Source organism: Lissotriton vulgaris, chromosome 7 (assembly GCF_964263255.1).
Source record: "Lissotriton vulgaris chromosome 7, aLisVul1.2, whole genome shotgun sequence".
Taxonomy (NCBI): Eukaryota; Metazoa; Chordata; class Amphibia; order Caudata; family Salamandridae; genus Lissotriton; species Lissotriton vulgaris.
Genome location: NC_141695.1, coordinates 223,339,178 through 223,360,940, shown reverse-complemented (window position 1 = coordinate 223,360,940; position 21,763 = coordinate 223,339,178). Strand labels below are relative to the sequence as shown.

At 42.5% G+C, this 21,763-nt stretch overlaps 1 protein-coding gene across 1 annotated transcript in view; it reads right to left on the bottom strand.

The window, feature by feature from the left end:
- LOC147701257 (IgGFc-binding protein-like) overlaps positions 1–21,763 on the bottom strand; it is a 388,685-nt gene that overhangs the window by 291,377 nt on the left and 75,545 nt on the right. The window contains exon 9 of the mRNA XM_086930000.1: positions 12,056–12,626. Within this exon, the coding sequence (XP_086786126.1) occupies positions 12,056–12,626 (571 nt within the window). The remainder of the gene's footprint in view (positions 1–12,055; positions 12,627–21,763) is intronic.

Genomic DNA, 21,763 nt, shown 5'->3' with positions numbered 1-21,763 from the left:
AACATGGCAGCCGGCTGACGCTACGGTCGTGAGCTCTGCAATCGTGGAGAGAAAATGACTCGATAACTTGGCTTTAAATTTAGAGTAATCCCGGCCTGATGGAAATTTAAATACTTGGGACACTTGGAAGGCATTTTTTCACTTACCGGGAGTGGACCGGGAGCTTGTTTTTTGGCGTGAGAGGCGGTGGTGTGGGAAGAGCAGGTGGAGGCTCTGCACGGAACGGCTGGGCGGCTGCTCTGCTCGGAGATGCCAAGTACGTCAACACGGAGGCGGTGTGGAGACAAAACCAGCTGGGCTGCCTCGTACAGGAAGAGTGCTCTGCTTGGGGCGGTTATCCAGCACTCCAAGGCTTCGCAAAAAAGTCGGCTTTTGGGCTGAAGCAGCAGCAGTATTTCGACACCTCCGAGGAGCTTCAAATAGAGTAAGTTTTAGGGTGCCCTTCTCTAATTCCTCCTATGTTAGTCCGATATCTTTAGGGGGTTTAAGGTTGATCTCTAATCATGTACACCCTACGGTGGTGAAGGGGAGAAGTGTTTAAACCCGACTTTGGTAACAAAATATAATTGTGAATGGGACCACAAGATTAACATCCAATTTGATTATGATAATTGAGGAATAATTAATGCCTGTATGAATTCAAACAAGAAAAAAGGTTGTGGAAAAAAAAAGGCTCTCTCTATTTCTAATTCAGTCTCTAAAACACAACGACAAAGGCCTGAATTGTCCCCTTTACAGAAAACCCCGGCCCCAGCCGAGCCAGTATTACCTCCTGAGAAGAGGGAAAAAACAGAATTAACGGTCACTGATCCTAATGAAAGCGTATGCATATTAAAGAACAACCCCCTTAACACGGGAAAGGGTTCTCCCCCAGAATATTTAACCTCTTTGTTAGGTAAAGCTTCGGAAATACAACAGGAACGACAAGAACTAGAGGAAGAAATCAACACATCGCAGGATAGCCCAAAAAATATATTAGTTGGGGAAAAAGGGTTCAAAAGGGGAAAGGAGCATCAGCTGTGGTGATCTCAACTAGAGCTGCCAAAACAGCAAAAAAAGAGCAATTGAAGAAGGGATCTAATTTGAAAGTGACCCCTTCATTGCGTTCTTTTTTTAAAGTACAAGAAAAGGCAATTTCAACATACAGGTCTCTCATAGTAGAGAACGGGATTGGGCAGGACCAATTAAAAATGTCCTTGACATCTACGATAACGGAGTCCCCGAATAGATTCCAAGTTTTAATGACAAAAGAGGTGGATAATGATGTTGGGAATCCTGTTGAAGACATGGATTGCAAGGAGACATCAAAACAAGATGACAATACACAGCAAGGCTTGGAAATCCCCCCAAAGGGTATTAGTGATTTGGTGTGCTCTCTCTTGAAGGAGATGAAAATTGGTTTTGCAAAATCTGAGAAAAACCAAGAGAAAATTCAGGCCACTTGTGAAGCTCTAGAAGTCACGGTTAACGCTTTAGCGGACAGAGTGGCTGTGGTTGAAACTGCCTTGGAGCAAGTAAGCAAAGAAGTGAAGTCATGTCAGAGTGATATTGACAAATTAACACTGTCATAAAAAGAACGTAAGGATAAAGTCGAGATTCTGGAAAATAATTCTAGAAGAAATAACCTACGACTGCTAAACATACCAGAAGGCCAAGAAGGGCAGAATTTAAGATCTTTTATAGTAAAACTCCTAAAAGACTTTATCCCCGAAATGGATAAAAAAAATGTAAATGAAGATATCCAAAGGGTCCACAGAGAGCCTTTTAGATTGAACAAACACAGAAAAAACCATCGCAGAGTGCTTGTTAATTTCAAATCTTATTCTGTAAAAGAAACCATTCTGAGCAAGGCGCTAAATTCAGGCACCCTCACGAAGGACGGATATAATTATAAAATTCGTTCTGACATCTCGAAGGAAACAGCTGATAGGCAATGGGCCTTAGGAAAATTCATAACAGAACTAAGGGCCGAAGGGGCTACTGTCCAAATGAAATTTCAAGCCCATCTACGAATAATGTGGAATAATAAGACTCACAACATCAGAGACCCGAAAGAAATTGAGTTGCTCTTAGAGTATAAGAAAACAGCCAGTAAGAAGTAACACTGAGAGTCGGGACCCTCAGCTACATCTCTCACGATTGTGGTTCTCGAACTGGGCAATAAGGGATTGCCCAATGATGACAGGGAGGATTATCCACGGTGGGGGTAAGGTCAAGACTTTTTCTCTTTTTTTTGTTGCACTTTAAAAATTCTTTTGGGTGGGGAGCATCTGGGAAAAAATAAAAATATATATATTTGTCTGCTATGTAAGATTATTAGCAAACAAGGTCATTTTATAACTAAAGGCAAAAAAACTCAACTTTAATGGGGGAGCGAAAAATTGTGACATGGAATGTGAATCGTTTAAGAACTAGAGGAAGGTGGAGAAAGATTTTTGAATACCTAAAACGAATGAAATGTGATATAATTATTTTGCAAGAAACTCATCTACTTAAGAAAGAGTGGCTTGAGGTTATAAAATTTGAGAAAAGGGTGGGAGAGAGTGTGTGCACTAACCAATCGTGTAACATCAAAGGCGTATCAATAATTATAAAAAAAATCACCTACTCTGACTTTAATAGGGGAAGCTGCGGATACTAGAGGGAGATGGGCAATAGCTAACTTAAAAGTGCAGGGTATCTCCCTCTCAGTGGTAGGATACTATGGCCCCAACGTCGATGACCCTGCCCCACTTCAGCTCCTCTACGAGCAATTAATAATGTCTTCCTTTCCTATTATACTAGGTGGCGATTTTAACATCTTATTAGACCCCAAAAAAGATGGACACCCTCCTGGCAGAGCCCTAATTCTCCCTAGAATGCAAGACTGTTTGAATAGAATTAAAGACAATCTGGGTGCTTTATAAGGTGGAGAAACTTACATGACCTTACCCACCAACTGATTGGAGCCATAGAAATTGCAGCTCATGAAAAGGTCCCTCTAGCAGTCTTTACTTTCGATGCGGCCAAAGCTTTTGACCGCGTAAACTGGGCATACCTGCAAAAAGTCATTCAACATAACTAATTTCTCTAGGATCAACTCCTATAGCCAAAATACTTATCAACAGATGTGCATCAAAAGGGTTCCATATTAAAAGAGGCACTAGACACGGGTGCCCGCTCTCTCCCCATCTCTTTAATATCTTTACATAGAATCCCTTGCCAACATGATAAGGTCTTCCAGAGAAATTTCCGCTTTTAGTCTTAATGGCTGGAATCTAACCATGGCATTGTATGCTGACAATTTAATGATTTATACAAGCAATCTAAATAAGCCCCTAGCTGCATAACACATACATTAACAGAGTTTGGGAAAATCTCCGGATATCAAATTAATCATCAAAAAACCGAGGTTATGCACTGGAATATACATAGGCCACTGATAGAATCCAGAAACAGAGTTAAATATCTTGGGATCCATGTTCTAAAAAATATCGGGGAAATTGCTCAAGACAATTTAGAGCTAAAGATCAAAGAAATGAGAAAACTATTAAAATCATGGTACTGTTTGTCTCTCTCTTTTCTGGGGAGATCTAATGTGATAAAAATGAGCCTCCTTCCAAAGTTTACTTTTGTCTTTAATGCAATTCCCTTGGATTTTAATTTATCATGCATAAAAAAAACTCAGAGTGAAATTAACACCTTTATTTGGGCCTCTAAAGGTGTTAGGATAGCTTGGAATAAACTTCGATAGAAGAAAAACCGAGGAGGTATAGCTAGCCCAGATCTTATGATGTACTATAAAGCATTTCACTTTAAAAATGTAAGACACCTCTTTCGAAGTTATGAGACCTACCCTACCTATTGGAAAACAATTATAAACTACGACCACTGCCTCTACAATTTGGCCATCAAAAGTACTTAAAAAAATTAAATTGAAGGTACCAAGAGAAGCGTTTAAATTATGGTCAGAAATAAGGAAGATATGGCATTTCCCATATTATAGCTCCCAAGCACCAATTTGGAACTCTCCTGGAACTCCTGAGTGTATGAAGGACGTATTAGCAGTTCCATTGAAAAAAGCTGGGATCGACAAATGGGGAGATCTTCTGGAAAATGGGAAGTTAATACCTTGGAATTTTTTAGCAAATAGAACTAACAACGAAATCTCTAGGTTCAAATACTACCAGCTGGTTAGCTGGTCAAAGTGGTACTGATCTTTTGTGGAGAAGAATGAAGAAGATTTCGACACTCCAGACCTCATATGGAGGAAGGACTTTCCGGCTCAATACTTAAAGCACCTCTGGCAAGTATCCTGCTCTTTTTTATATCACATTATAATTTCTGCACCCCTTAGGAAAAATCATTTGTTTACTTTACACAGATCCTATTGGACCCCTGAAAAACTTCCAAAAATTAGTAACCAGGAGATGAAAAGTGTGGCGAGGAAAAGGCTAACATAATCCATATGTTTTATGCTTGTCCATACCTTGATGCATTTTGGTATAATATTGGGAAGATAATCAACAAGACTTTAAATGTCAGCATCAAGGTAAGTGCCTTTGTTATTATTTTTGGAATTATGTTTCGTGATGACCTTAACACTATTTTAACTAAAAATCAGAAATATATCTTGTTCACATTTATGTTGCTTGCCAGACCTAAGGTGTGTATAAACTGGACCCTTCCATCTCTTCCAACGGTTGAGAATTGGGTTCGGGCAGTAGATAAGTATAGAAATCTGGATAGGTCCAGAGACGAGAGTAGACGTACTAATCACTGGAAACTTTGGGACAATAGTATTAGGTAGGGTAGGAAGGGACGTCCAATGATTTAAACTATGCGATTAATAAACTCTTGAGTATCTATGGGCTGGCATAATGTCACATTAACTCAAAGATGGTGTTGGTTTACTAAAACATGGTCTCTACCTCCTCCCCACGAGGGCCCTCAAAAATATGAGGTGACCTTGTTAGCTATAACCACTAAGATCGCACAAATGATGACAACAAAAAAAAACAACATGTAACGATCATCTTGATCAATATTCATGCTCTGTACATTAGTCTTCCACGTGTGAATGCCATGCATCTCAAAAAACAAATATGTGTTACACGATGCCCCTGGTGTGTTTGTGTGCACATTATTGTGCTGCCTTTCGGCCTGGATATTGGTGGCTCTAAGGAGAATCATCGGCCACGGGCAGACTGCACATCCGAGATCACAGGCCATCTCTTTAACAATAGTTTTTTGCCCTCCTGACACATGCTACACTAATCTAAATCTGTGAGGTCAAAACACCAAAAGAAATACACATAAGTAAACTTCCTGGCCAGGCAGGAACTGAACACTGCCCAAGACCCCGGAATAATTATTCACACCCCTACGCTGGCCAGGCATACGCAAGCTCAGCCTACTTTGCGTACGTATAAATAGGATAACCACGATGCCACGCGTCCCTCCTCTTTCACACAACCTCAAATGATATGCTGCATCCACCTCACATATCATAATGTGCCATAAAAAAAAGAAATGGATCCATGAGGTGTACACCATCCTGGTAATCAACACGGGCTCTAAATTGTGAGCCCTAATGCATGTTGTCTACGAAAGGGATCTATGAGGTGTACACTCTCCTGCAATCAACACTCCATCTGAATTTTTAGCACTGCTGCCCGTAGTGTTTGCTCACACAACAATGACAGCAGGTAAGCAGAGTGGACTGGGTGCACAGGGCCTCAGATTGAGCGTGGTGCAACTAGAGGGGTGGGGTGCTTCAGCCTGGCAGCGCAGGTGCGAACAAACAATATTGCTGTGCCTAATGATGTGATCTCTGACCTCATGCAGTCTCATCTCTGTCTCATTTTAAAGACCTGCTGTACTGTACTGTAGGCCTGAGCCAGCGGGCAGCGCTGCCCTACAGACACCTATTCAGTGCAGTGCTGCGGGAGGGGTGGGATGTATCAGTCAGACTGCGCACAAGCGAATACGCGATATTGCCATATGTTATGATGTGATCTTTGACCTCATTCAGTCAAATCTCTGTCTCAGTTTAAAGACCTGCTGTACCATAAGGTATTACAAAAGGGGGTGGTGATGGACGGAGCATCTGAATCAATCAAACACTCAGTCAAAAGATCTGGGTTTAATTCATCACTGTTCTTTAGCCCACTCTGCCACCCCAGTTCAGACATGGCTATATGCAAATCAGTCTGACCCTGTGCCTCATGGGAACAGTCCAGCCCGAACTGCCAAGCCATGTCTTCCCTGGACCGGAAACAAGCTTCCGAGGACCGGTTTCTGGCATTCCCGCCGTCTTCAGCCCGGCTTGCTTGAATCCAGTGGCAAAGTGAGCAAGGGACCCACGTCTGAGCATACCCTGCCACACTTATGGCGGGGCAGTTCGGGCTGGACTGTTCCCATGAGGCACAGGGTCAGACTGATTTGCATATAGCCATGTCTGAACTGGGGTGGCAGAGTGGACTAAAGAACGGTGATGGATCACACCCAGATCTTTTAATTGGGTGTGAGTGTTTGATTGATTCAGATGCTCCGTCCATCACCACCCCCTTTTGTACCGCTTTTGGCCCCCACCTGTCTTGAAGGAATCTCCAAGGGCCTGAGAAGAGCTGGCTCCCTGTTCAGAAGTCCCAGGAACAAAAGGACGTCACCCCCAACTTCCCTGAACTCTGCTGAGAGAGTTCTGTCCTTCCTAGAGTGCTTGATCCAGTTGTGGGGCCTCTGGAAGTTGTACCTGTGCTGGGAAGCTTGAAACTAAGCTTGAGAGACTTTTGCAATTGAAAAGTGTTGCATCGCTCGCTTGCGGAGCTCATCCCCGACAGTGCGAGAAGTTTCCCCGCCGCTATGAAGGTCGAGATCGTCGCAGCGCCTGACGTCGCTGCCAGAGCCGTCGCATCCTTCGTTTGCGGGACGCACCCGCTTGGTGCGGGAAGCCGAACATCGCTGCAAGTGTCGTCGCAGAGCCTGTCGTCACTGGGTGAGATCGCCGCACCGCTTGCTTGCGGACCGCATCACGTCGCTGCGAGTATCGTCGCAGAACCATCGCATCGAGGAGCTGCGAGAGAGAGGATCCCCGCTGGACCACGCATCGTCGCAGCCCCTACGAGATCGTCGCATCATGCCTTTGCGAGCACAAACTTCCTACGGAACCTATGCACCGGAATCCATACAAGTGGCCTTCCTCCCCATACAGACCCGATTCGTCGTAACACGCCCGCTGCTGCAGCGGGGCTGTCGCATCGCCTCCCCGGGGTCTCAGGAGCAACGCATCGCTTGTTTTCTATGGCACCAGCTTCTGCTTTCGGAACTTTGTCGCAACTAAAAGGTACTGTGAGTAAACGTGACGCAACTGTGAACTTTTCACGCATCTGTGGATTATTTTATCTCAACTTAAAGAACTTTGATTACAACCTTAAGAACTCTTTTGAAACCATATTCTTGAACTGTGTATGTTGGATTTTTGTCGTTTTGGTCTTGTATAGTTTAGAATAAATATCTCTATTTTCCTAAACTGTTGTGAAATCAGTTTGTGGTGTTTTCACTGTGTTACTGCGAGTGCTGGTACAAATACTTTACGCATTGCCTCTGGTTAGCCTAGACTGCTCGTGCCAAGCTACCTAGAGGGTGAGCAGGGGTTATCTCAGAGGGTTATCTCCTTGCCCTGACTAGAAGCAAGGGTCCCTATTTGGACAGTGGTACCTACCTCTGCCAACTAGAGACCGCTAGTTTAAAAATGATGAAGTGAAATATCTAAAAAGAGAACATCCAGTAATGGCAACTATATATTTTCTACCCAAAGTACACAAACACCAGACCAAACCACCGGGGAGACCAATTATCTCGGCAAAGGGTTCTTTGTATGAGCCAATGGAAAATTATGTAGACCATTTCTTGATGCCTTTTGTTCTCAATTTGACATCATACATAAAGGATACAAGCGACCTCTTAAGACATCTGGTAGACCTACCATGGCAAGATTCCTATTGTCTAATTACAATGGATGTCATTGCATTGTATACGAACATCAAAAACAACATAGGGGTTACAGCCTGTGAGTACTTCCTTCAAAAACGTAACATCAAATACACAAAACATAACGAGATGGTTCTAAAAATGATTGAACTATGCCTTACCCACAATGTATTCCTTTTCGGGGAGGAAATATATAACCAGACAAGCGGAACTGCTATGGGTTTTTCCTCAAGTCCAAGTTACGCGTGTCTGGCGATGAGCTGGTGGGAGCAGCACTTCGCCTGGCACCCGGACAACGACATATACACTGAAAAGACCATTATTTGGTTACAATTTATAGAGGATCTGCTAATTATATGGGACAGTGACGAACAGGACTTCAAGGATTATTTTTCCATTTTGAACACAACAGACGCCGGCTTCAAATTTACTTACATGATGAGCAGAGAACGTGTAACTTTTTTGGACACAGAAATTTACATCAACGACGGAAAAATCCAAACCACTTTACATCGTAAAATAACTGCTACCAACTCAGTTTTACAGGCAGTTTTCACCAAAATTCACTAATCCGTAGTCAGGTGAAATAACAAAAATTCTGAGAAAGAAATGGAAATTTCTAAAAATGGACCAAACGGTGGCAGAAATTGTAGGAAATCACCCCGAAGTGACATATAAAAGAGCAGGCATTTTAAAAGACAAGTTGGTACAAAGCCATTACTGGAAAAATCAAAGTAAAAAGAAACATTGGCTCAAAGCATCGGGCATTGTAAAGTGTTCAAGCTGTAAAGTATGTCAAATAGCAAGAAATACCAAAACATTCACAGGCTTCAACCAAAGAAAATGGAACATTTGACAGTTGATAAACTGCAAAAACACCAAATGTGGTGTACATTATAGAATGCCCCTGTCCCTTGAAATATGTGGGCAGCACCATAAAGGAAACAAAACTACGAATTCTGGAACATGTGAGAGCCACCGCAAATAAGGACAGGAGCAACGCGGTGGCGAAAAACATGGAGGAGAAACACAACAGTGACTGGAAGGTCTTGAAATTTTACGGCATTAAAAGCGTGAATAAACATGCAAGAGGTGGTGACCGTGAAACAAGACTGAGACAATGCGAGTCTCGTTGGATTTTATCGTTAAGAACATTTACCCCATATGGTTTGAACCAGGATGAGGAGATGTATGTACATTTTCTATAGCCAGCACATGTAAATAGCTTCTAAGAGACAATAGAACATTGACCCCTTTTCCCCAACTTCTTGGTTGTTGAGGAAGTAAAATTTCACAAGGATAGACTTCCAGGGAAACCCAGTTAGTTGAGAACGATAAGGAAGTTGCCTTTAGAGATAATGGGTACCCTTGAAAAGGCTTATTCCCCACTAGGAATTAAATCATCCTCCCACTCCTTACCCCGACCCCGCCATTCCCTCCTTTCTTTCCTTCGCCTCCCTGGCCCTCCCCTTCCCTTCCTTCTTTGATTGATAAATATTGCAAACAAAGTATGTATTGAACAGATAATAAGGGTCCTAGGACAACAGGCAAATGAACAAAACAATCGTAGTCAATGTTAAAATGTAACATTTCAAATGCCCACTGGAGGGCATAACCAGAAAGGTTATTTGTTTGATAAGTTTGTGTTGGGTCTTTGGAGTTTTAATGCCCACATTAAATGTAGTATGATCAAAAAAGATAGGGGTTTGGGAGTGTAATGAAAAAGAACTTGTTATAAGGAAATAAGTCATTTTAAACTACATATACCAGAATCCCACCTGTGAGGAAACAGGACGTCATGTGACCAAAAGTTCAAAGATTTCAAAAATATATATATGTGAAAAAAAAGTAATGACCTCCGACCGTGATCAAGGTGTCAGCAGACACTGAAACGCGTTGGTTGTGCATTCATCATTGAAAATAAAGACAATACTTGGAAAGTGCCCGTGAGTGCGAATCCTTTCATCTTTGGGAGAGTAGAAGAATATATAATCTATGTTTTACAGTGCACTTGCAAGAAGCGTTACGTTGGAAGTACTCTCCATCCAGTACATGTAAGGATCTTACAGCACTTAAGAGCAGTGACCAACGATGACCAAAGAAGATTTGCAATACTTTGTTTTTGACAGCGTCAGTAAGAATGCAAGGGGAGGCAACAGACTCCTAGCACTTAGGAGATTGGAGTCGAGATATATTATCCTTCTCGACACCAAGGCTCCTAACGGCCTTAATTCTGACAAAGCATTAAGTGTGCACTTCTGACCCAACGTATAACAAACTGGCCCAATCTTGCCAATGCAATCTGCAAATCTTTTCTATAACTTGCTCCGTGGTGGTACACATTTCCCACTCCTTTGAAACTTCGCAATAAGGATACTGGTCTAACTTTACAGTATTAATACTTTAGACTTGATTCAAATACTGTAGTGAAGGTAGTTCACTAGTTGGAGCACACAGGGTAAAACACAATAGTTGAGGTGATACACATAAGGAAATTTATAGAATCACAGTGCTGAACAATACAATATCAGACAAATAGTGTAATGTAGAATTACACCAGGTAAACATGAGAAAGTATAACAATCGTCCACAATTGTAAAAAAGCCCACTGGGGCATAACACTTTGTGTGGCAGGGATTTAAAAGATGAAGCCAAATGGTTCACTGAATCTGTTATACGGTGATACAATACATTTTGTATTTCTATGCAGTACTGTGAGGCAATCATGCTGTTTTCAGGTTTTATGATACACTGGTTTTGAAGTTCTTTTTTCACAGTTTATAAAATGTTTTTCCAAAGCACTTTTTATAAAGGTCGCATGTATATGTACATTGTTGCTGCATCGGTAATTGACCCAGTGAATGTAAAGCACTATGTGTACGAAACTGAGAAATCTAAATAGCAATATATTGCTTGCCAATGTCGTTTACACAGTTAAATGCTTTCACAGTCTGCAATGTGTTCATTTATGAGAGAGAAGTTCACTTACTTGACAATAGTGTCGGAGAGCCGATAGCAGCTCACCTCTTCCATGTCTATGCAAATGGGGAGGGTAACCATGGCAACTGATGCACGTCACCAGGAGGCTCCTATCAACATTGATGTATATATTTGTTTAGCGTCCTTTCTGAAGTTGTTGTGACCAAGGCGGTTGCACCGCCGAAACGCGTAAGCCAACATCCTTTAGGTGAATAAAACTCCTTTTCTGAATCTCACGGAGTCAGCGCCTTTTTTCGCATCGTTGAAACGAAGGTTTGGACTGTATATATATATATATATATATATATATATATATATATATATATATATATATATATATATATATACATATATATGTATATATATATATATATATATATATATATATATATATATATACAGTCCAAACCTTCGTTTCAACGATGCGAAAAAACAGTTGATTAACCTAATGACGCTCTTTATAAAGTAGTTTCAATATGAATTGCATTCTTATTAAATATATTTAAGTACATGTAATATTACTTTTTCCGTAATATTAATAATGTATTTAAATTTATATATTTTAAATTTACAACTCACTGGATCATAAAAGGCTATTACTACGCCTACTGAAAACCAATTGCTATGCCCTAAAAAATACCTCCAAGAATAATAATAGTAATTAAACTATTTTTCACATGGGCTATAGCTGCACGTTCATCTCAGTTTTTATATCCAAAAAGGTGTCATGCTTGCTGAGAAGATGAAGAGCTGCCACATGTTTCTATAACACCTGACTTCTTAACACAAGAGGAAATGTGTAGTCTCACCAAAGTGCAGCCTCATCTGACTCTCTAACCAGAGGCAAAGGCATGTACCCATAATAAGAAAGAAGAGAGAAGGGGACAAATATTTCCAGATCAAATATCACTTAGTAAGGAGACAGCACCACCATAAATAGCCTCCACTAGTTTGACATGTATAGTGAATAGAGTGTGTAACATTAACAAAGTGAACTATTGATTTCTGAATGTTGTTCACCCTGCTTCAGTACATTCAAACTCCCTTTGGGACTCTATAGAGATCACACAACTAAGATCACATTTTCCTACATTTTCCTACTTACTGCATCCAGATGGCATCCTCCAGTCGTATAGCATGACGCTATTTTTCAAGCAGGTGCTGGCATAGGCGCTAAGGGCCTGGCAGAGAATTTGCTTAGCTCCCCCGTTCATACAGACATCGTATAGACAGTTGTCGAAGAATTTATCCGGGTTCACTTTGGAGTGACATTCACGGAACGGTCCATCAGTGTTGCCGCTGATCAGCCCACAGAACTGGTTGCCGCTGTACAGGCTTTTCATGCTCTCCTCACAAGTAGGGCAGTTCCCAGAGCAATAGTCCCAACAGAATGGGTCTCGGTCGTATACCTTCCAGCTACGAGCCCAAGCTATGATGTCGGTTACCTGGTTGCGACTGGGATCAAACATGTCATCTGCTGCATTCTGATTGAAATCTCCACAGAGGCCACCAGTGGTGCCATAGTAGCTGCTGGGAAGGGTCAGCACAAAGTGCCAGATCCAGTCGTAGCTCACCTCAATGCCATTCTCTGCCTTTAGTAACACCTGAAGGCCGCACTGGTACACTTTAAATAATCCTGATATCTCGTAGGGTAAGTTGTGCAAAACATTATTCACCTAAAAGAAATGAATCAAAAAATACTTGTTATTTTTCCAACCAGATCTCAGATCTATACACACACACACACACTCCTCACTCGGAGCATACCAAGACCGCCATACAATGGGGCTGATTACAATGTCAGTGGGTCAGTGTGGGACCCTCGACACCACCAACATCTGCCCCTACAGTCCGCCCGCCGCATTATGCTGCGGCGGGCAGATGCATAGGGACCATCCGCAGAGCTTCTGAAAGGGTCTACAAGGTGGTGCATCGGAAAGACAAAATAATCCCCTAATGACCGTGTGGACATGGAAAGGCTATCAGGAAATTACTTTGGGGGTCCCTAGCAGGGCCCTCTTGCCCATGGCCCTCCGCTGTGTGGGCTGGAGGACACCTATGGTGCTCTCCTAAACATATGGGGGTAGCACTCTCAACTCTGAGAGATGTCCTCCGGGCTTTTTCTTCGTTTACAGAACATATCCCCAGATGAAGGCATGATTTGAATGCCTAAATGCATTGGGATGGTTTGAGTGCACTAATGGAATTTTGATGATGAAATATACTCTTGTGAATGCAACGAGAAGTGAAATTCATGAATAAATACTTGAACATCTTTCACGTTTAAAGTGTTCTATTTACCTTCCAACTAACCATTCAAGAAACCTTCTTGCAAGGACTTTTTCGGAACCCGGAGGACATCTCTCAGAGTTGAGAGTGCTACCCCCATATATTTATCACGCCTCCAAACAGAAGGCGATACTCTGGAGTTCCTTACAAACTATTTAAAATCACCAAACAGCTGTGCGCCCAGTCAAAAACCCTGCTCTCCTAAACATCCCTGCACTGAGTTGCAGGCACCATGAGATGCCTGCCACACAGTGCAGAAACTGCATCCACTGCGACGTTATATTCAGCCCCTATGTACAATGTTTAATGTTTTAAACATAGAAAGAAATTAAAGACATCGGATGTCAAAATATTGCTGACATTCATATAAAGCAATTTCCATTATTTTAGTTTTCTCCCAATATGCCTGTAGCATGGCCCCAGTAGATTCCGTTAACTATCAATGAAAGAGCTTCATAGGTTAATGACTATTTTTTGATGAGCTGCGTTGCATCGTGCTGAACCATGCTGTTATGCTATATTACATTTATATAGTGTTACAATGCCTATGTGGACCTTAGGGCAATTTAAAGAGCAGCTGCAGTGAATTTTGTGATTTGTGTCTGTTTTAATTTGTAATTGTATTGATTGTAGTGGAAGGGAATGTTCAATTAATATTCTTCCGGGGTGTACAGTTTGGAATAAAAAAATATTGACGATTCTGAAGTGGTCCGGTTTTAGAGTAAGCAATAACTGAATGGTACTGTACTCAGGACCAAACTGGGCAAACTCCATTAAATGGAGGTGCGAGAAGTCTGGCATATGATGTCCACTATTCTAGTGGGCACCTTGCACCGGTCTAAACGACCCTTATTGATGGTGGTTGTAAAGTCAACCTTATAGACAAGCTATCCTAGTGGTAGCATAGACCAGCAGACATAGGCTAAGACTTCAAAGAGCATGTGAAGCAAGCTGTTTTACCAATTATAATCCCTAGAATACCAAATGAAAAGACAACACACAAAGTATATATCAAACATATATGTATTTATTTCTAACACAACTCCTCTGCACTCTTTATGAGGTCAGAGATCGAAGTACATCACAAGTTACTCAATTAGCATACGATACGTTGCACAAATTCAGTTATGCCCTAGGGGCCTCACAAACCATATACTAAGTAAGTGGTATGAGAACCACAACAGAAACAGTGAGTAGGCCTAGGGCCTAGGGAATTGCTGGAGCTACACTAAACAACCAAAGGTTAGGAAGTAGGATGCCCACGGGAGACGCGTGCAGTGTATAAACACAGTCACAAGTTACGATTGACTTATAATGGAGAACGAAGAAGTTACAAAATTACTTTTTAAGGGCACTTCCGGATGGACTACGACAAAACCCGTTTAGACTAGGACACTTTGAGAGTCAAGACCCATGGGAGCACCGGAGTACTTGTGTTACCTCACCCAGGGAAGCCGGGTGCATAGGTGCCTTTTGGTGTCGGGTTTCGTCAATGCTTTCAATGGAGATCTTCAAAGAAGTTCTGCAGGCGGCCAGTGGAAGAGTGTCCGGGTGGATCCAAGGGTGGATCGAAGATGTGAAGAACCTGAAAGTAGAGGGGACAGAGTCTGGGTCACTAGCCAGTGACCAGGAAGGAACCAGGAAGGAACCAGGCGATGTCGCGATGATCTCAGGTGAAAAGGTGAAGCTTGTCTCTGCAGCCACGAGGACCAGGAGGCGTCGATGATGACCAGGTGCTGGATTCAAGCTATGCCACAAAGGATCTAGTTGACTGCGGCGGCGGTATCCAGACCGGACCCAACAAGCCTTGGCAAACGCAATCCACGCAGGATGTGAAGATGGGCTTCGGGTCAGACCAGCAAGGTCTGAGGAGCTTCTCCTTTGCAGGGAAGCTGGAGCAAGCCTGGAGCAACCAGGAAAACAGTTTAGTTTTAAAGGTTTGTCTTCAGGGTTCTCACTAGCCAACGGGCTAGCAACCAGGAAGGTGCGTCAAGCTGAAATGCAAGAGCGGGCCCCACGCGGCACATGTGTAGTGTGGAGGACTGAGCTTCAGTGCAAATGGTGCTCCGGTCTGGGGCTTCTAGTACCCCAAAGCACAACTCTGAGGGTACCTCGGTAGGTGAGCTGTTAGCAAAATTCAGGATGTCCAGGGTATCCGGTCCCACGTCTCTCGTGTCTGCCACGGGTCTCAGCTTTGCTGTGAATGTGGGTCAAAGTCAGAGAAGTCTGGAAGTCCAGTTCCTCTGTCGCTGAGTCTTCGCGTTCCAGCAGGAGGGTCGACAAAGCAGACTGGCAAGTTACTGGTGGTGCCTGTTTGCACAGGGTGGTCACTCTTTGACCACAAGGGAGATGTCTTCAGTCTTCTAGTCGAAATAGAACGTCGAAGGTCCAAGAGTTCTGCATCAAAGTTTCATTCCAGGATAATCTGAGGTCTTGGGGACACAGCTCCTATACTTATACTAAAAAAAGGGGCCTTTGTCCAGTTTCGCGCCAGAGCGGGGCTGCACTGCCCCAGCAACTAGTTTGAACTGGGTATGCATGGAGCACCTTGTGTGCCCCAGGCAGTGTCTCAATAAGCATCTGATGATGCAGATCTCCCAGTCCCAATACACATCTGCCTGTCTGGGGAGGTGCTGGCACCTCCCTGGACAGGAAACCTATTGTCCAGGCCTCCCTTGCCAGAGTTTCGTCCAGCAGTGGGAGGTCTGTGGCAGCAGCATCCATTTTGTGATGCTGGGGCTCTGTTTAACTTTAACCGGGTAAAGCAGTAACATACATGTCTTTTCCCTCTAGAAGGGTGGAATGCTACCCCCGCTGCCAGAACTTGCAGGGGGGGGGGAGGGGGTGGTATTCCAAAGTGTTTGACATGTTTTGATATAGCCAAACCAAAGTTAGCATTAACCACGAGGATTATAATGCAAATCAAATCAAAATATCTTTATTCGGGTTCCATATATGAAAACCATAAAAGTACATAAAAACACAATAAATATTAAAAATCATTATTCATTCATTGTAGAAAAATTATTAAAACTATTACACATCATTACAGGTTTGTACGGTGCCTAATGCATAATTTTAGATATTGTGCCACAGATTTTGTCATCAAAGAATTTTCCAGAAGTTGCAGGGCTAAATAGGCAGGGCGACATCTACGGATGTTCATAACTTTTAATAGTGGTAATATCCACCTCCTGCGTAGTTCCATATAAAATTTACAAAAAAATGTGACATGTATTGTAGACTGTGGGGACATAGAGTCACACGGACACACTGCAGTGTTATGAGTCCATACATTCTGAATGGGAAATAGAACCAAAAAATGATATATGTTAAGCCTGAAACGAGTGAGGAGTAACTTTTCATATTGCGACAAATGGTACTGTAAATAAGGTTGGATAGTTGGGACCAGCTGTATCATTAAGCATTGTTGTACTGAGGGTTTACCTATTTCACACAGCATTCGGAGTTCAGATAAATGTGACAGACAAAGTGTTTTTAGATCTTTTTTTGAAATGTCTGTTACAGATGGTGGGTCTTCAAAGAAGCTCGGACGGCCGATGTCAGTGAAAAAAGATTTTACATATGCCAACCATTTTATCTTATTCATATGGTCTAGTTTCATGCAGTCCTCTATTATTGTTCTTGTAAGGTGGCATTCTTCTCTGGCCCAAATTCTACGCCATAGCATGATAGGCTGAATCTTAATGATGTCCGATATATAGTGTACTCCGAGTTCAAGGTGACAACCAAATGTGGTGGTGCTTTTGGGAACAGCCAATAAAAACTTTAGGAAGGAGTTTTCGATTTTTTGGAGTTGCTCTACATTAGTTGTACCCCAGACTCCTGCTCCAAAAGTGGCTGTGCTGATAGATTTTGCATTGTATATCTTAATCATTTCGTTGGGTGGTCTTTTTCCCAAACGAAGTGAAAATGCTTTTAAAGCGCCGACTGTTCTTATGAGGGCTAACTTTCTGGAGTTAATTGCCTCTCTCCAATTAAACGCCTCATCAATAGTTATACCAAGATAAGGATAGATGTTAGTTCTTTCAAGAGGCAGGTTGTCCACAAAGTTTTTTTTCTCTTTGTTCCCTCTGTTGCCGATGTGCTTTACATAAGTTTTCCTTATGTTCACTTTTAGATCGAGACTGGTCATAAAGGTACAGTAATTATTTAGGGCCCTCTGAAGCTGGACAGGTGTTCTTGCCAGTATTACCGCGTCGTCGGCGTATAGTAACGCTGGAATCTGTCGACGACCGGCTTCCGGCAGATCTTTAACGCCCTTAAGCAGTGCAGCCTCTAAACCATTCGTATAAAGTGTAAATAGGAAAGGGGCCAGCACGCACCCTTGTCTGACCCCTTTCTGAATTGGAAAGCTGTTAGTTAGTTGTCCTGCTATTCCATATCTGACCTTTCCCGTAGCGCCAGAGTATAGCTCACGGAGGATATCTACTATAGGTGGTTCTATCCCCATTTGTAGCATTATTTTCCAGAGCTTCGAGTGTCCCACACAGTCGAAGGCTGCTGTAAGATCGACATACACCATGTGTAGGCATGATTTCTTCGCTGTTACATATTTTCCTACAAGTAATGTTAAATTTAGGACTTGATCCACGGTGCTTAACCGGGTAAAGCAGTAACATACATGTCTTTTCCCTCTAGAAGGGTGGAATGCTACCCCCGCTGCCAGAACTTGCAGGGGGGGGAGGGGGTGGTATTCCAAAGTGTTTGACATGTTTTGATATAGCCAAACCAAAGTTAGCATTAACCACGAGGATTATAATGCACTTAAGAGTATATGGTATGGCTATATCATAGAACAGCTATAAGGAGATGGTTCCGAAAGCTGCAGAGGGGCTCAGGTCATGCTAGGCCGCCCTCTCACATAAAACTAAGCACTCTGCCTCCAGGGCTGTCGAGGTCTACCATAGGAGTGACTTATAGGTGCATATGTGTCTATATATATGGGTAGATATAGGTATACTATATCTAAGTAAGGGGTGATTACACCACCTTACCCAAGCTGAGTGATCAGCCTGTGGTGTCAGTTTGGATGGCCAGCCAGGGATGGCATAATACATGCTGCAGCCCCTGGTAGGCCTTGGAGCACCTGAGTACCTATGGTACACTATACAGGGGCTCACAGAGGTGACCCAATACCAAATCAGTTATGTACCTAAAGAACATGGTATCAATTTAAAGAGAGAACAGCTGGGCTGTGGGTCTGATTAGCAGGCCCACAGCCACACTAAAGTCGAAAAACCAGAAAATCACAGCAAAACGTAGTGGTGACCATAGGAAGCAGACCCTACTCTCCTACAGGAGGAAATTAAAGTAGTGCACAACCACTGCTAATCGACAGAAACAAAGCCTGCTCAAATTTTGGCAGAAACAGTGTGTATGACTATAAGCTGTGTCTGGAAGAAAGAACACATAGCCCCAAAGTTTCCAAGTCACAATTGAGGTATAAACGTAAGAAAATAATGTAACAAAATAATACTAGAGCCGGAGTTAGCTTGTCACCTGGTAATTAATGATTATCAACATCTTATACTTCCATGTTATGCGTTTGCCCTTAAGTACTATCATCTAGAAGTAGAAACTGGACAGCTGCCAACATTTGGTGACTGACCCCTCCATCCCCTCACATCACCTCACACATCTCCACCTAATTTAAAGATAACAAAATAGTGTTTTCCCACCAGCTGAGACACTGCTGGTTCTGCTTTCAGGAAAACCAATTTAAAACGATGACTGCTGGCAAACAGACATCAGAAGACCCACCTTATTTATGACAGGCCTTCAAAAGCCATATGCGACTGACTGTTTTCTACCAAGAATATTGCAAAATATTTCCTCTCGGAGCTGAGAGAAAACTTCCAGGGAATCAGGGGCATTCATGTTTGCGGTTTCGAGAACAGGCCCCTTCTTATTGGGGATGGAATGTTCTAGGAACAGGAGAGAATCCAAAGTACAAATGCAGAAGTTGTAGCAGTTATGATAGTAGGGAATTGTAATGATTATCAATAACCTTAAATAGTACAATCAAGCTTTTCACATTGATCTACCAAAATATTGAATCTAAAATATCGACTACTTCCATGCCCTTTGGACCTGGTTATGATTTGCAAAGAATTCTTTATGAGATCTAAGGGATCAGAATTAGAGATACCGACTAGAATCTCTGCATAAATTTCAGTAATTAAGAGTTAAACCCCTAAGAATGGGGAATAACTGTGTGGATCCAGAGTTACTGGGCTGAATACAGTATGGTATTCTTGATTCCAAAAAGGTTTACTCCAGCCATTTACCACTAGCTCTGAGTAGGGGTAAATAGTTGCAAGGACTTCTGCACATAACAGGGAGTGGTGGGGGAATGTAGGCTAGCGGGGGAGGAAAGGGGTTGTTACATGTTCCACCCATGCCTAGTCTAAAGGTTAATGGCACCAGGGTAGGGCGGAATATCAAAGGGGTGGAAAACGGGTTCGGGCTGCTATGCACCTCTTTCCCAATGTAATTTTTCACGCCGGATTTTCTCGTCTGAAAAATCAGAACAAGTTTTCCTGCATCCAGGAAATAAAGGAATGGGAACACAGGTCCATTTACAGTTGTGATGAGTTGAAATCCACATGAGAATTCCATTCTACACAATTCATATTTGGTATTTAAATCATCAAGGTAAGCATTTATGAGTAAGTATGGGTTTACTCTTCTTAACTTTACATCTCCACATTGTCTTATGGCAACACTGTTCTGCTATATCTTGTTCAACACTCAGATACCCCATTAGGTCCTCAATGCTTTAAAAAAACACATCACAGTATTGGGGGACCTGAACTTGCACTTAGAAAATAAAAGCCTCCCAGGTACAAAAAGTCTCCAATCAGATTTGGAAAGCATACATCTGACCCAACTAGTACAACGGCCATGCATAATAAGGAACATACTTTAGACGTGGTAATCATAAATGATCCTGATATGAAAGTGGACATACCAATACCAGTTCCCTGGTGGGACCACTACTTCATTCCGATTGAGATAAGGAAGCTAGGAAGGGAGAGCAGGGCAGTCTCCGCCATGGAAAGAACAAGGAAATGGCGCTCGGCCAACATTAATCAGCTAGAATGGGGGGAAATTCTAACCAATTTGCCAAATCTAGACACAGGAGAGCTAGGATCAGCTGAAAAGGGGTACCCAAGATGAGAATCATGGATTAATCAATCCCTGGACCTCATGGCCCCAAAAACTGCACTAAAGCCTAAAACCATAACTAGAGCTGAAGGTTGGTTTAACTCCCAGCTTCTAGAACTAAAGAAAGGGAGTAGAGAAAAACCTATGATCCTTCAATGAAATTGGACTATAAAAAAGAGATTAGGAACTATCATGATAATATCAAAGTGAGCCAAGCAAAGTTCTTGGAGGATAAAATAAACAGGGCTCAGGACTCCTCAAAGGAACTGTTCCAAGTAATTAGGTCACTAGCAAATCGAAGAACTGACACTGGTCCTACTGAAACTTTGGAAGAGAGATGTAATGACCTTGCCACATGCTTCCTCTCCAAAGTAATATATACAGTAGCTTTAACAATAAGGGAGACACTGATCCAGAGAGGGAAGAAGTTTCAGAAATAGCCCTTTCACAGCAGGTGATGACTAATTTTTCACCTATTGAACACCACGAGATAGAAGTTTTGATGGAGAAGGTGAAGTCCGACTTACCTCTAGACCCAGCCCCCCTGCAAATGCTCAGAACAGTTGCACCCATCATCATACCAAATGTAATGAGGCTTATGAATCAATCTCTAGAGCTAGGCAAAGTCCCAGGGGCCTGGAAATATGCATTGATAAAGCCCCTATTAAAAAAAGCCAATGCAGATAGAGGGCAAAGGGGGTAACTTTTGTCCGATCTCTCAGCTACCATTTGTAGGCAAATTGTTGGAAAAACATGTCAACAGAAACCTGTCTGATTTTTTGAGAGCCACCAGTGCCTCCATCCAACTCAGATGGGTTTTAGAGCACAACACAGCACGGAATCTGCCCTGCTGGTAGTCGTAAAAGATCTGAGACAATCTCTAGCCCAGGGGAAATCTGCAGTGCTACTCCTGTTGGATTTGAGCGCTGCATTCGATACAGTGGACCATCAAATACTTGGCAGAAGGCTTGCAGGTATTGGGATACAGGTCAGGGTACTCAAATAGCTGTCATCATTCCTGAATAAAAGAACCTTCCAAGTACAAGAAAATTCCATTCTCTCAAAAACCATGGGGCTAAAGTGCAGTGTACCACAGGGATCAGCACTGAGCCCAACCCTTTTTAACGTATCCATGGGGCCTGTGGCCAAGATTGTGCAAGAATTTGATATATCCATGACCTCATACTCCAATGATACTCAATTGGTGATCTCACTGGATTCAAAAAACAGTAGAGATGGGGAGAAAATGTCCTCCTGCCTGATAAAAGTCAAAGAGTAGATGATGAAAAGCTGCCTAAAGCTGAATGGGGAGATAACCAAGATAATATTTCTT